This window comes from Rana temporaria, chromosome 7 (genome assembly GCF_905171775.1).
Source record: "Rana temporaria chromosome 7, aRanTem1.1, whole genome shotgun sequence".
Taxonomy (NCBI): domain Eukaryota; kingdom Metazoa; phylum Chordata; class Amphibia; order Anura; family Ranidae; genus Rana; species Rana temporaria.
Window position 1 is genome coordinate 196,944,731 of NC_053495.1, and position 14,845 is coordinate 196,959,575.

The window sequence follows — 14,845 nt, forward strand, 5'->3', positions numbered from 1 at the left end:
CTACTGAATCGCGGGTAGCGCAGAAAATTTGCGGGGGCGCAGGGCAAAAACGTTGCCCTGCGCCTCCGTAAAAAATGCGCAAAAGGTACCTGAATCTAGCCCCTGGAGTTCAGTTTTAACCAATCAATCAAGAGTTTGCTGAATCAGATTAGTGAACGATGCATTCTGATTGGTGGCTGTGGGTTACTGGGCCCAACACACTGACTGTTGTCCTAGGCCAGTGGCAGTGGATCACATATATTATTATACACTGGTAGGTATGTATCTGCAATCATATGTGATCGATCATATACACACACATGCCCATCATGCCTGTATATGTGCCGTATGATTTTATGGTAATTTTGCATTCTCATGTATGTTGCGCCCATGTGAATGCACACTGATGAACAAACAAGAAAAAAAAATAATAAAAAATAAAAAAACACGAGTTAAAAATCTGTATTTTAATCACATTTGATGATATGATAATAATGACAGAACAATGAGCGGTCTCTTTATATAATGGGGCTGTGCATCTCTCTATAATGTAGATCACATGGCCCAGCCAATACTCTGATTAAACTCTCAGCATCTTTGGACTTCCGTAATATATCTTTTTTTTTTATATATACCGTGTTCAAAAATAAAAAATACACTTTTAATAATACAACTTTTTTTCCATCACTAGAATAAAAGAAAAAATATTTAAAACGAAAGCTCACTAATAACAAACAAGTCATACAGAAATTGTCAAAGAGTACCTGTCACCCCCTACAGAGTGCCGGCAGCCATTAGGTAAGCGGATCCGAAACCCGCTAGGGTGGTAGGAGGTACATCATGCCTCGTGCCGCAGGGCAGTCACTTGTTTCCCGAGGGTGCCGAGTCGCTACGTTCTGATTAAGGTTTCTTTTTGCTTTCAAATTGGCTGCCTCCATTTAAAGTGTATCTAAAGCCAAAACTTTTATTCTGGTTTTGGATGGAGTAAGGAAGAGTTTTTTCATCTGTGTTCTATTGGGGAGATTTCACTTCCTGTCCCACAGACACAACAGGAAGTGAGAGTAAATCTTATCAGGAGTGTTGTCACATGATCTTTATCGGTTCGAATGCCTTCCCAAATGTTTGCATTTCCCATCACCTTCTGTCCTGGGGGGTAAAGAGAGTTCACGGAGCCGCAGTTTACCGCCCCCAGCCGGCCACCTAAAGGCTAAACAGCCACAGTAGGACAGTCGATTTCGGTCATTCCGTACAATAGGGCAGCACAGAAAGCCAAATTATTGGCTCACAGTTCATGTTCCGGTGCTGTAGTCTGAGGTCATGTCCCCGTGTTCTCGTCTCAGGTCATGTCCCCGTGTTCTCGTCTCAGGTCATGTCCCCGTGTTCTCGTCTCAGGTCATGTCCCCGTGTTCTCGTCTCAGGTCATGTCCCCGTGTTCTCGTCTCAGGTCATGTCCCCGTGTTCTCGTCTCAGGTCATGTCCTCGTTTTCTAGTCTCAAGTCATGTCCCCGTGTGCTAGTTCAAGGTCATGTCCCCGTGTTCTAGTTCAAGGTCATGTCCCCGTGTTCTAGTTCAAGGTCATGTCCCCGTGTTTTAGTTCAAGGTCATGTCCCCGTGTTCTAGTTCAAGGTCATGTCCCCGTGTTCTAGTTCAAGGTCATGTCCCCGTGTTCTAGTCTCAGGCCATGCCCCTTTGTTCTAGTCTCAGGCCATGCCCCTGTGTTCTAGTCTCGGGCCATGCCCCTGTGTTCTAGTCTCAGGCCATGCCCCTGTGTTCTAGTCTCAGGCCATGCCCCTGTGTTCTAGTCTCAGGCCATGCCCCTGTGTTCTAGTCTCAGGCCATGCCCCTGTGTTCTAGTCTCAGGCCATGCCCCTGTGTTCTAGTCTCGGGCCATGTCCCTGTGTTCTAGTCTCGGGCCATGTCCCTGTGTTCTAGTCTCGGGCCATGTCCCTGTGTTCTAGTCTCGGGCCATGTCCCTGTGTTCTAGTCTCGGGCCATGTCCCTGTGTTCTAGTCTCGGATCATGTCCCTGTGTTCTAGTCTCGGGTCATTTCCCTGTGTTCTAGTCTCGGGTCATGTCCCTGTGTTCTAGTCTCGGGTCATGCCCCTGTGTTCTAGTCTCGGGTCATGCCCCTGTGTTTTAGTCTCAGGCCATGTCCCTGTGTTCTAGTCTCAGGCCATGTCCCTGTGTTCTAGTCTCAGGTCATGTCCCTGTGTCCTAGCTTGAGGTCATGTTCCCATGTTCTAGTATCAGGTGACGTCCTCTTGTTCTAGTCTGAGGTCATGTCCCTGTGTTCTAGTCTCAGGCCACGCCCCTGTGTTCTAGTCTTAGGTCATGTCCCTGTGTCCTAGCTTGAGGTCATGTTCCCATGTTCTAGTATCAGGTGACGTCCTCTTGTTCTAGTCTCAGGTCATGTCCCTGTGTTCTAGTCTCAGGCCACGCCCCTGTGTTCTAGTCTTAGGTCATGTCCCTGTGTCCTAGCTTGAGGTCATGTTCCCATGTTCTAGTATCAGGTGACGTCCTCTTGTTCTAGTCTCAGGTCATGTCCCTGTGTTCTTGTCTCAGTCAATGCCCCTGTGTTCTAGTCTCTGGTCATGTACCTGTGTTCTAGTCTCAGGTCATTCATATTGAAAATACCCCCCCACTGAGCCTTATTCACACCCCCCTATTCCAGCTTAAGTTCAGCAGCTCAGATCTCAAACGCCTTTTTCTCTTGCCCTGAAGAAGGGCAACCCTTCCATCCCCCGAAACTATTTTGGAATTTTCTTGCCGATTAGAAATAAAATGTTATTCTGGACTTCCACCATAGGAGTGGTGCTTCTATCCTCCACCCTTCCCCCATATTCCCATAAGGACCACCCTAGGCCTAGTACAGCTTCCTACCAAACCTCCACATGATACTTACCATGAAACATAACATGCCAGGCGGTCCAACGCTTCTCACCCTTACCACTGTATGAAGCTATAAAACTGGGAAAAAATGTGGCTACTTTAAAATAGAACCCATCATTTTCTGGGCTCTGCCAACACTCCAGAGAATGAGGCCTTATGAGAATGATCTACATAAAAATAGAGGGCCAGATTCAGAAACAACTTACGGCGGCGTATCTCCAGATACGCCGCCGTAATTCCAAATCTGCGCCGTCATATTTTTACACCGATTCTCAAAGGCAGATACGTTGAAAAAATAGGCTTCCTCCGCCGACGTAAATTGCAAACGCCGGCGTAAAATTGTGTGCCATTTTACGCTGGCCGCTACCGTAGATTTTCTGCGTCGAATATGCAAATGACCTAGATACGCCGATTCAGAAACGTACGTGCGCCCAGCGCATTTATTTACGTCGTTTGCGTAAGGCTTTTTTCGGCGTAAAGTTACCCCTGCTCTATGAGGCGTAGCCAATGTTAGGTATGGACGTCAGAACAGCGTCAAATTTTTCACGTTTTACGTCGTTTGCGCAAGTCGTCCGTGAATGGGGCTGGGCGTAAGTTACGTTCACGTCGAAAGCATGGAGTATTTGCGGCGTAATTTTGAGCATGCGCACTGGGATACGTCCACGGACGGCGCATGCGCCGTTCGTAAGAAGCGTCATTTACGTGGGGTCAGGAGTAATTACCATAAAACACACCCACCTCTTCCACATTTGAATTAGGCGGGCTTACGCCGGCCAATTTACGCTACCATAACTTAGGACGCAAGTGCTTTGTGAATACTGCACTTGCCTCTCTAAGTTGCGGCGGCGTAGCGTAAATAAGATACGCTACGCCCGCACAAAGATCCGCTCAGGTCTCTGAATCTAGCCCTTAAGATTTACCTTTGCAAGGGGTGGGGGCAAGGGTTGGCTGCTTGTCTTTCCTAGGTAATGACCAATAAGGTGATATACTTACCTTATTCCTCGCTCGCGCCCATTTCCTCCTCTTTTGTGCCACCGGTCCATTCGAAGCCTCCATTTGCAGCGGACTGACATCATCTTATACAATGCAGGGCCAGCAGTCCAGCACTGTAATGGAGGATGCTGAGGGTCCGCCCACAGAGCCTCTGACTTTGAAGGAGACCACCTACTGCCAGGGGAGGGAGAGACAAGATATGTATATAACCTTATTTATCACCCCCTAGGCAGAATGAGCAAGGCTAAATCTTTTTTTTTTTTTTTGCCTGGAGTTCCAAAATGTAGGGTAGTACTAGTTTCCAATGTATTACTAAGTGGATAATTCCATCAGCCCAACAAATAGCAGCTTTCACTGTGTGAGGCGGAGACAGGTACTCTTTAAAGGCGTCAGCCCACCCAGAACTGATTTCCCAGATCATTGCGGCAGCCGGTTCACTCGCTCTCTGCCATGTAACACATCTCTCCAGTGACCAGATCCCTACAGAGTTCCCAGTTCTACCATCATTTCGGGGTCTCACTCTCCTTATTGTAATTCCCATTTATTTCCAGATATGTAGAATGCAGCAGCAGAAGTGAGACTCAGTGCCTGCCAGAATCAGGATATCTGGTAGGGACATCTTGCTACTGGAGTTGACATCGGGATATAAAAACAAAAGCTAGCCTAAAAATGAAAAAAAAAAATTATATATTTTTTGTACTCACCGTAAAGTCCTTTGCTCCGAAGGACACACGTGGAGAGCATCTCTGACCATTGGGTTATGGCGCCACCTTCAGGAGTAGGACACTAGGCACAAAAAACAAAAAACAAAGCCTAGAGGCCTAAAAAAATGAATAAGCTATTGCACTGACTGAAACCCAACCGTCATTTAACAGGGCACATTAGAGGGTAAGGAACACCCGATGAAGTGGATGCAGCTCCTAAGTCTTGAGATCCCAACGCACATATAAAAAACAAACACAAGAGGGCGCCTCCATCTAGGTGTACAGATGTATTTTAAAAAATGATATAAAAGACAATAAAAATGCACTCACAAGATAAAAGTAGATGAAGGCTCGTCATAGACCCATATAGACCTCCATAGGATCACTGAGAAGCTGCAGAGCTCTGTAGGCATGTCTGCAGCCTCAGGGATCCGAATGGAGGTCTATATGGACCTATGACAAGCCTTGACCCACTTTTATCTTGTGAGTGCATTTTTATTGTCTTTTATACTTTTTTGTAACCACTTTACGACCGCCCTGTAGCAGTTTTACTACTACAGGGTGGCCGCTGTGCTCAGGATCACATATATATATATATATATGATATATATATATATATATATATATATCTCTCTATCTATATATATCTATATATCGATAGATAGAGATATATATATATCTATCTATATATCTATCTATCTCTATATATATATATATATATATATATATATATATATATATATATATATATATATATATAGATAGATAGATAGATAGATAGATAGATAGATAGATAGATAGATATATATTTGATCCCGCACGTTCGGGTAGCGGACACGGATGCTTGCTGCCGGTGGCTTGCTCCCGCTGTAATTATGCGTCAATTAGCGGGTACCACAAACTCGATGTCCGCTGGCATCATCATTCATTACAGAGACAGGACGGCAGTCTGTCTATGTAAACAAGGCAGATTGCCATTCTGTCCATAGGGAAGGCATGGATCCTGTGTTCCTGCAAACCCCCACACAGCGCACAAACACTGGCCAGGAACACAGTTAACCCCTTGATCACCCCTGATGTTTAACCCATTCCCAGCCAGTGTTAGTACAGTGACAGTGCATATTTTTAGCACTGATCACTGTATTAGTGTTACTGGTTCCCAAAAAAAAGTGTCAGTGAGTGTCAGATTTGTCTGCCGCAATATGGCAGTCCCACTTTAAGTCGCTGATGGCCGCCATTAATAGTACAAAAAAATAAAAATAAATATCCCATAGTTTGTAGACGCTATAAATTTTGCGCAAACCAATCAATATATGCTTATTGGGATTTTCCTTACCAAAAATATGTAGCAGAATACATATTGGCCTAAATTGATGAAGACATTTGATTTTTTTTTTTTTATATGTTTTAAAGCAGAAATGATATATATATATATATATATATATATATATATATATATATATATTAATTGTCTGTATTTTTTTTGTTTATATAGCAAAGAAAAAAAAACTGCAGAGGTGATCAAATACCACCAAAAGAAAGCTCTATTTGTGGGAAAAAAAAGGACGTCAATTTTATTTGAGTCCTCTTTCCTGGCAAGGAGCTCTGATTTTCCGGCAGCATCTGTCAGGCTTTTTAGAGCGCATGCGCCACTGACGTCAGCAGCTGCATGCGGGGTAAATATCTCCGAAACTGAACAGGTTTATGAGATATTCATTCAAGCCTACAATAAGGCTTTCCTGCAGGTAAAATGAATTATTATTCTAGGCTTGCCTGCAGGTAAAAATGTGAAAGCGGGGTACACAACCACTTTAACAAATTGCTGCACCTATAGGGAGGCGCCCTCTTGTGTTTTTTTTTATATATATATGTGCCTAGAGGCCCACCCTGATGGTATTATTCAAACCCCCTAACAAGGCTGTGTTTCTGGTTTATTTTGTGCCTACTGACCTACTCCTGAAGGTGGCGCCATAACCCAATAATCAGAGATTAAGATCTCCACTGCGTCCTTTAAAAAAAAGAGAAATCTCTTTTTGGCGCAATGACTCTTTATAGGGGAGAGTCGCCCCAAAGCTGATTTTGCTGGACCGCAAGGCTCCGCCTCCAACTAAAAAATGACTTCTGAGCGGACTGACCCTTTAAGTGATAGGCACAGTGTCCTGATTATAGTAGTAGGTTTGCAGCTAAATCAGGGGACTTCATTGGTTTTTGAGACACAAATCTCTGCAACACTGAACGAAATCGAAAAACACTTTCCCAAAACATAAGTGCTCAAAGCTTCTAAAAAGAGAAATATATATATAACAAAATACCATATACAGCAATTTATAGAGGAGAACAGAGCACCACATTGATACGGCACACAAAGACCAATAAATAGGTGTTGGCATTAGGACTCCTCGGGGCGGAAGGCCTGGCTCGTGTCCTCGGGGTGTACCGGCGTGATCCGGGCGCTCAGCAGCGTGTAGATATATGGCCAGATTCTGTTGGTCTCTGTCCCTGAGAAGGTGTGCAGGATGCCTTTACTCCTATGGACAACAGAGATTGTGTTAGTAGAACGCCGGGCCAAATACTGGAAGAGATATCGGGATTCCAGATTAGACATGTGCAATTTGTTTCGTTCCAAATTAGTTTAAAGAATTTCGACAAATTTGTTAATTCGGAAATATCCGAACAAAAACCAACTTAACAAACTTTTTCAAATATTAGTAAATTAGAATATTCGGGAAAAAACGTAAATTCAAAGGAAATTGGTAAAAAATAAATAAATCGAAAATTGGTAAAAAAAAAAAAAATAATCGAAATTTGGGAAAAAAAAGAAAAATTGTAAATTCGTAAAAAATAGGAAATCATAACTAATAACTATTACTAATTATTATAACCTTTCAAATTTGTCTGTTAGTGAACGTAACAAATTTATCCGAAGTTATGAATTATGCGCCATAATTCAGTATTTTTCTTGATTGAGGTATTTCTGGAAAATACCAAATTTTGCCCATTAGATGGAGCTGATGAAATAGGAAATTCACATTTTAGACACATTACAGTGAATGTGAGATATGGCAAAAACGGTTACCTTATATACTACATAGCGATCCAGCACTGCTTCCTTCTCCGCTATCTGATCTGACAAAACACCATCACCTTATATACAGACTGGGGTAGATTCAGTAACAATTATGCATTTTTTACGTAGGCGCAGGGTACCGTTTTTGCCCTGCGCCCCCGCAAATTTACTGCGCTACCCGCGATTCACGGAGCAGTAGCTCTGTAAATTGCGTGTGCGCTCTTTAAAATTGCCCGGCGTAAGCGCGCGCAATTTAAATGATCCCGTAGGGGGCGGGAATCATTTAAATTAGGCGTGTTCCCGCGCCGATCGTAGAGCGCATGCTCCGTCGGGAAACTTTCCCGACGTGCATTGCGGCAAATGACGTCGCAAGGACGTCATTTGCTTCAAAGTGAACGTGAATGGCGTCCAGCGCCATTCACGAATCACTTACGCAAACTACGTAAAGTTCAAATTTCGCAACGCGGGAACGACGGGAATACGTAACATTGGCTGCCCCTGCTAATAGCAGGGGCAGCCTTACGCGAAAACCGCCGTACGCAAACGACATAAACTGCGTACGCAGGGCTCGCGTAACGTTGTGAATCGGCGTTAGTATGCAATTTGCATACTATAGGCTGACCACTACGGGAACGCCCCCTAGCGGCCATAGTAAGAATGCAGCCTAAGATATGAGGGCATAAGAGCCTTATGCCACGCATATCTTAGGCTGCAGTTGGCGTAACGAAGTTCCTGAATCAGGAGCATTCGTTACGCCGGCGCAAGTAAGCAATTGCGCTGCGTAACTACGGTTACGCAGGCGCAATTGCTCTCTGAATCCGGACCACTGTGTATTGCTTTTTTCTATCGCTTATTCTACAACAATGTTTGCCACTCGGCCAGGGCCATGTTTTCCAGATCTCTTTGGAGAATCACAGATACACTAATTAGTAGATTTCCTCCCACACTCCAAAGACATGCTGGAAGGTTAATTAGCTTCTGTCTATATTGGCCCTGGTATGTGAATGGGAGTTAGAGACCTTAGATTGTAAGCTCCTTGAGGGCAGGGACTGATGTGACTGTACATTGTATATGTAAAGCGCTGTGTAAATTGACAGCACTATATAATAAGTACTGTACCTTAAAGGGGTTGTAAAGGTAATTTTTTCCCCCTAAATATCTTCCTTTACCTTAGTGCAGTCCTCTTTCACTTACCTCATCCTTCCATTTTGCTTTTAAATGTCCTTATTTCTTCTGAGAAATCCTCACTTCCTGTTCTTCTGTCTGTAACTACACACAGTAAGGCAAGGCTTTCTCCCTGGTGTGGAGTGTCGTGCTCGCCCCCTCCCTTGGACTACGGGAGAGTCAGGACGCCCACTAACACACAGCTCCTTTCTCTATCTGCGACGTAGAGAGCGTCCTGACTCTCCTGTAGACCAAGGGAGGGGGCGAGCACTACACTCCGCCGCAAGCTCCGTGAGTGTGACCGTGGGTCCCGCAGAACTCGATGTCCGCCGGGAGTCCCGCGATCGTCTCACGGAGAGGAAGAACGGGGAAATGCTGATGTAAACAAGGTATTTCCCCGTTCAGCCTAGTGACAGGACACTGATCACAGCTCTCTGTGATCGGGAGCGGTGACCAGTGTCGTGTCACACGTAGCCCATCCCCCCTACAGTTAGAATCACTTAACCCCTTCAGCGCCCCCTACTGGTTAACCCGTTACTGCCAGTGTCATTTATACAGTAATAAGTGCATGTTTATAGCATTGATCGCTGTATAAATGGCAATGGCCCCAAAATGGCGTCAAAAGTGTTCGCCATAATGTCGCAGTCACGAAAAAAAAAAATAAAAAAAAATAAAATAAAATCGCTGATCGCCACCATTACTAGTAAAAAAATAAATTATAAAATAAAAATGCCATAAAACTATCCACTATTTTGTAGCCACTATAACTTTTGGGCGAACCAATCAATAAATGCTTATTTTTTTACCAAAAATATGTAGAAGAATACGTATCGGCCTAAACTGAGAAAAACTTTTTTTTTTTATATATTTTAGCAAAAAGTAAAAAAAATTGTTTTTTTTTTAAAATTGTCGCTCTATTTTTGTTTATAGCACAAAAAATAAAAACCGCAGAGGTGATCAAATACCACCAAAAGAAAGAAAGCTCTATTTGTGGTGTAAAAAAATACGTCAATTTTGTTTGGGAGCCACTGTGCCGAATCGCAAAAAGTGGCCCGGTCATTGGGCAGCTAAATGGTCCGGGGCTGAAGTGGTTAAATAATAATAATTTCCGGAAAGCACCAAGTGTCAATTTAATCTGGAAATCTAAAAGACATGCCCTGCTGACCACCACGGGGACCGGAGCTGAGAATCCCTGCTCTAGAATATGCAGAGCTGAATAATAATCCGCACAGCGGGAGGATGGAAGCCGTTTTCATGAATAAGGGAATTCACGGACTTCCTTCAGAATGCATTTGCTGTGGTTCTATAAGAGATCTCATCCTGAAATGACCCCGTTGTGGATTCGCTGTATCCCCCCCCCCCCTCCCCCATACATCTCTGAGATTCATACATCAGCCAATGAGGATGATTCGGGGACAGAGCTGTAGACAGAACTCCCATGTGATGTTATATAAGAAGCTGAATCACTGTCCCCTCCAGGAGCTCACACACTGCAGTTATTCCCCCGACTGCAGAATTCAGTGTCCTCGTCTCCTCGCTGTCCCCACCAAGCAATAAAATATGTTTACTTATAATGTGCTCAGCAAATCGCACACCTTATATCTCCCCATCTAGCACTTTTCATTTCAGGCTTTCTGATTGGTCACCATGACTTAGGACTCCTCTTGTGCTGCTCTCTTGTTCTGAAACTCTCTTATATGGACCATTAATTATTCAGAAGGCCAGGGCCATTTGAAGGAATTTGGGGGCCCCAAGCACCCCACCCCCCTCTGCATGCAAAGCCTACGTTAGCGCTACACTAATTTTTTAAACCCATGTTCTCACTCACCCCCCCCCCTCCCCCCTCCCTTGTCCCTATGTTTTTCTAATCTTACCTCCACATCTTCCCTGTAGGCTGCCGCTGTAGCGTGGCCGAGCTCCTCTTCCTCCTGTCAGTTCAGTGTTCTATCATTATGGGTCCCCAGCCCTCTATCAGATAGTGCCCGGGCCGGGTACCGCACGGTACAGGAGATTCAGTTTCCTGTGTTACCGGCCGGACTGAAAGGAAGTGAGCACTCAGTGTGCACTTCCTGTCAGTCCGGCCGTGAACAGGAAACAAAATCTCCTGTACCGCGCGCGGTACCCGGCCGGACAGGACTCCAGGAAGAAAAGGAAGAGGAGCTCGGCCACGCTACAGCCTGGGAAGGAGAAGTTGGGGGCCCCAGGCCAGCTCGGGGGCCCCAAGCAATTGTTTGTTTTGCCTGTCCTGTAGCGACGGGCCTGCAGAAGGCTGACAAGTCCCATTGCGAGGGATCATTTTCAGATTTCCCGGAGTTGGGCTTTACCAGTGCAGTCTCCAACCAGTCTGTTAGCTTGGAGAAGGGAGGAGCAGAGGAGTAAACCCACAGCCATGTTTTTTTTCAACAGGTACACAAGTCATATTGTTATTAAAGTAATATTAAAGTGTTACTAAACCCACTACAGTAAAATCAGTCTGTATATGCAGTAAAGCATGCTTGTTATACTGACTGTGGAACCCAAGGGGTTAATCCTCTGCATTGTGTGAAAAGGCTGTCTGATCCTGTCTTCTCTGATCCTCCCCTTCTTCCACTGTCCCCAGTCCATCTGCTGATAGCACAGAGCCCTAGGAGGCACTCTGCGCATGCTCAGTTTAATGTGTATTGCTAGAGAGTTTTTTTTTTTGGAGGGTGCATGTGATCAGCACAGGACCAATCGGCACTGTCCAGGGTTCCTGCAGCCTCATAGGACAGTCAGGGGAGAATGAAAACTCCTAGTTTCCCAGTTTTAACCAGACACTGATAGAAGTCACAAGACTGCTATATACTGCTGATGAGAAAAGGTATTTAGCAGTATAATGAGAGACCAGACTGGTTTTGATAGGTACCCAGCTCCCACTTCCTGGTCTGGTCGCCTTTCCCCCTAGGTGACTCCTCCCTCCCTGCAATCTTCTGGGACACGTCCCTTAAAAATGCTTGGCCACTGGCAATTCCCCCTCCCCTGAAAATGCGGGTGAGTGAGTGGGCGGGCGGGCGGCTCCACGCGTGACAGTGGCGGCTCCGCCGATCTGCGGGTAAGAGTGGGTGGCTCCGCAGATCAAAGCACGGGCGGCTCCATGGGGTGTCAGGCAGGCGGGGGAGCAGAGAGATTACATAATTTCTCACTGCCCGGTGCCCGCCATGCATCCCTGCAGTGCAGTTCCCACCCCCCTCACTGTGCAGGCAGACGCAGGAAGCAGAGAGATGACATTATCTCTCTGCTGCCTGAATGATAATCTGCTGCCTGACTCTGGGACACAGCAGGAAAGTGACACAGCAAGTGACAATCCATAACGTGTGGCAGGCGACGTGGCGAGTGACAATCCGCAACTTGTGGCAGGCGACGTGGCAAGTGACAATCCGCAATGTGTGGCAGGCGACATGGCAAGTGATAATCCCTGACGTGTGGCAAGTGACAATCCGCAATGTGTGGCAGGCGACGTGGCAAGTGACAATCCGCATCTGGCGACAGGCGACGTGGCAAGCGACAATCCGCAACGTGTGGCAGGTGACGTGGCAAGTGACAATCCGCAACGTGTGGCAGGTGACGTGGCAAGTGACAATCCGTGACGTGTGGCAAGTGACAATCTGCATCTGGTGACAGGCGGAGTGGCAAGTGACAATCCGCAACGTGTGGCAGGTGACATGGCAAGTGACAATCCGCAACGTGTGGCAGGTGACATGGCAAGTGACAATCCGCAACGTGTGGCAGGTGACGTGGCAAGTGACAATCCGCAATGTGTGGCAGGCAACGTGGCAAGTGACAATCCGCAATGTGTGGCAGGTGACAATCCGCAACGTGTGGCAGGCGACGTGGCGAGTGACAATGCGCATTTGGCGACAGGCGACGTGGCAAGCGACAATCCGCAACGTGTGGCAGGTGACGTGGCAATTGACAATCCGCAATGTGTTAAATGCAAAAACGTGTAGAGGGTGCTCAACCACTCAGTGATAATAAATGGTTAATTATAGAAAGATAAATTAAAATAAATTAATTTAAACTGTATCTGAGTATATATATAATTGAATAATACTACATTCCAATAGTGTCTCTGTGTCCAAAGGAATCTGTAGACATAGTCCCAATAAGTGTTCAAACAATGTATCACATGTGAATGAAAAGAAAAGAAAAAACAAATCTTCTTTCTTGAGTGTTCTTTGTGCAAAAAGGAAAGCCGTCACCAACAAATCCAATCTTCTTAATCACCCTCTAATTGGTGTTAAAGCAAACGAATGTGCTTACCAGAATAAATGGACTATTATCGTTAAACAATAGTCAGCTAGACATATGCAGGATTGTGCCTGCATGCACATCGGACAGGAGATCACCAGTAAGCCTCAATGCCAGGGATTCCAGATGGGATATATAATGAAAAAAGGCAATGGAGATGCCAATAGTGTGATAGAATATAGAATATAGTGGTCAGACCGGCCGATAAGGGGGGGGGACTCGTTATACTGAAAAGAGAATATTATTACCAAGAGATGCAGAGACAGCTTGATGATTCAAAAGTATACCAATTGCTGAGGGGTGATCCCACCCTAAAGTTAAAAAATCTACTCATCGAATGGGTGAATGAGGGCATTGATCGAGGGATTTTAAACACAAAAGAAGCTGATTATTTAATCCTTCATACACCTAGGATTCCGGTCCTATACACTTTGCCAAAAGTTCATAAAAATAGGGAAAATCCACCGGGGAGACCCATAATTAGTGGCATCGGATCACTTTTCTCTCGGATGGGGGAATATTTAGATGGTTTTTTTAAACCACTTGTATCACAAAGTCCATCATATCTCAAAGATAGCAAAGATTTAATTATAGAACTCCAACATCTACAAGCCACCAACCAAACTATTATGGTAACAATTGACATCGAGTCTTTATATACTAATATCCGCCAGAAAGATGCTCTTATAGCCCTACGGTGGGCTTTGAAGCGAGAATCCAAACTTAAGAAAATCCAGATCAATTTTTTGATCAAAGGATTAGAGATAGCGATGTCTAACAACTATTTTTGGGCCAATAACCAATATTACAATCAAATTGGCGGGGTGGCAATGGGGGCCCGCTATGCCCCTAGCGTGGCCAACATTGTTCTCAATAAATGGGAGCAGGAAACCATTTTTTTGGATCAACATTTTTCTTTGTGTTTCTATAGACGTTATATCGATGATGTCATTTTGTTTTGGGAGGGTCCAGAGGAAAGTCTGAAGCTTTTTCTTGAAAAAATGAATAGGAATAACTATGGTCTGACATTTACAGCAGAAACCAGTATGACTAGTGTCAATTATCTGGATTTAACCATAAGAAAACAAGGAGAAAGATTTCAGACTCTTACCTACTTCAAGGCCACAGATCGTAATGGCTTTGTACCTACCAATAGTTGCCATCATCCCCTGTGGATAGGGGCAGTGCCCAAAGGGCAATACATGCGACTAAAACGAAATTGTGACACAGATGAGGACTTTCGTGTACAAGCTAAGCATCTTACCAACAGATTCCTAGAGAAGGGCTATAAGACTGAGACTTTACAACAAGTACTCAACCAAGTTTCTGCTTTGGACAGGAAAACTTTGCTAACCTCTAAAACAAAAAAAGAGTTTAAAAGTGAAGCCGCCTTTATATCTGGCTTTCACCGGCAATACCGGCAAGTAGAGGCCATTTTTAAACGTCATTGGCCGATCCTAATGAAAGACAAAGACTTGAAATCATCCATCTCTGGTGTACCTAAATTCATCTACAGGAAAGCCCCTGGATTACGTAACAAAATAGCTCCTAACGTACCCGATCCACCTAAGAAACTCGTCACCTTTCTAGATGGATCTGGTTTCCATCATTGCACTCGATGCAAAGCATGCAGAACCACACGCAAGCCTGGAGACAAGAAAAAAATTACACAATTTAAATCTAATGTGACGGGTGAGGGTTTTACCATCAAACCCCTGATCACTTGTGGGTCTGATCATGTAACCTATGTACTGGAGTGCCCGTGCTCTCTTCAGTACGTCGG

At 44.8% G+C, this 14,845-nt stretch overlaps 1 protein-coding gene and 1 long non-coding RNA gene across 2 annotated transcripts in view; both read right to left on the bottom strand.

Moving 5' to 3' along the window:
- Positions 1 to 1,445: 1,445 nt before the first annotated feature.
- On the bottom strand, positions 1,446 to 3,292 carry LOC120946061. The gene is made up of 2 exons (XR_005750643.1): positions 2,577 to 3,292; positions 1,446 to 2,186 (listed from the first exon to the last, which is right to left on the bottom strand). It is a non-coding gene; the product is annotated as an uncharacterized LOC120946061 (long non-coding RNA).
- Positions 3,293 to 6,418: 3,126 nt separating this feature from the next.
- Positions 6,419 to 14,845, bottom strand: part of AK4 (adenylate kinase 4) — an 88,713-nt gene continuing 80,286 nt past the window's right edge. Inside the window, exon 6 of the mRNA XM_040360766.1 lies at positions 6,419 to 7,093. Coding sequence (XP_040216700.1) covers positions 6,955 to 7,093 — 139 coding nt within the window. The 3' untranslated portion in view covers positions 6,419 to 6,954. The remainder of the gene's footprint in view (positions 7,094 to 14,845) is intronic.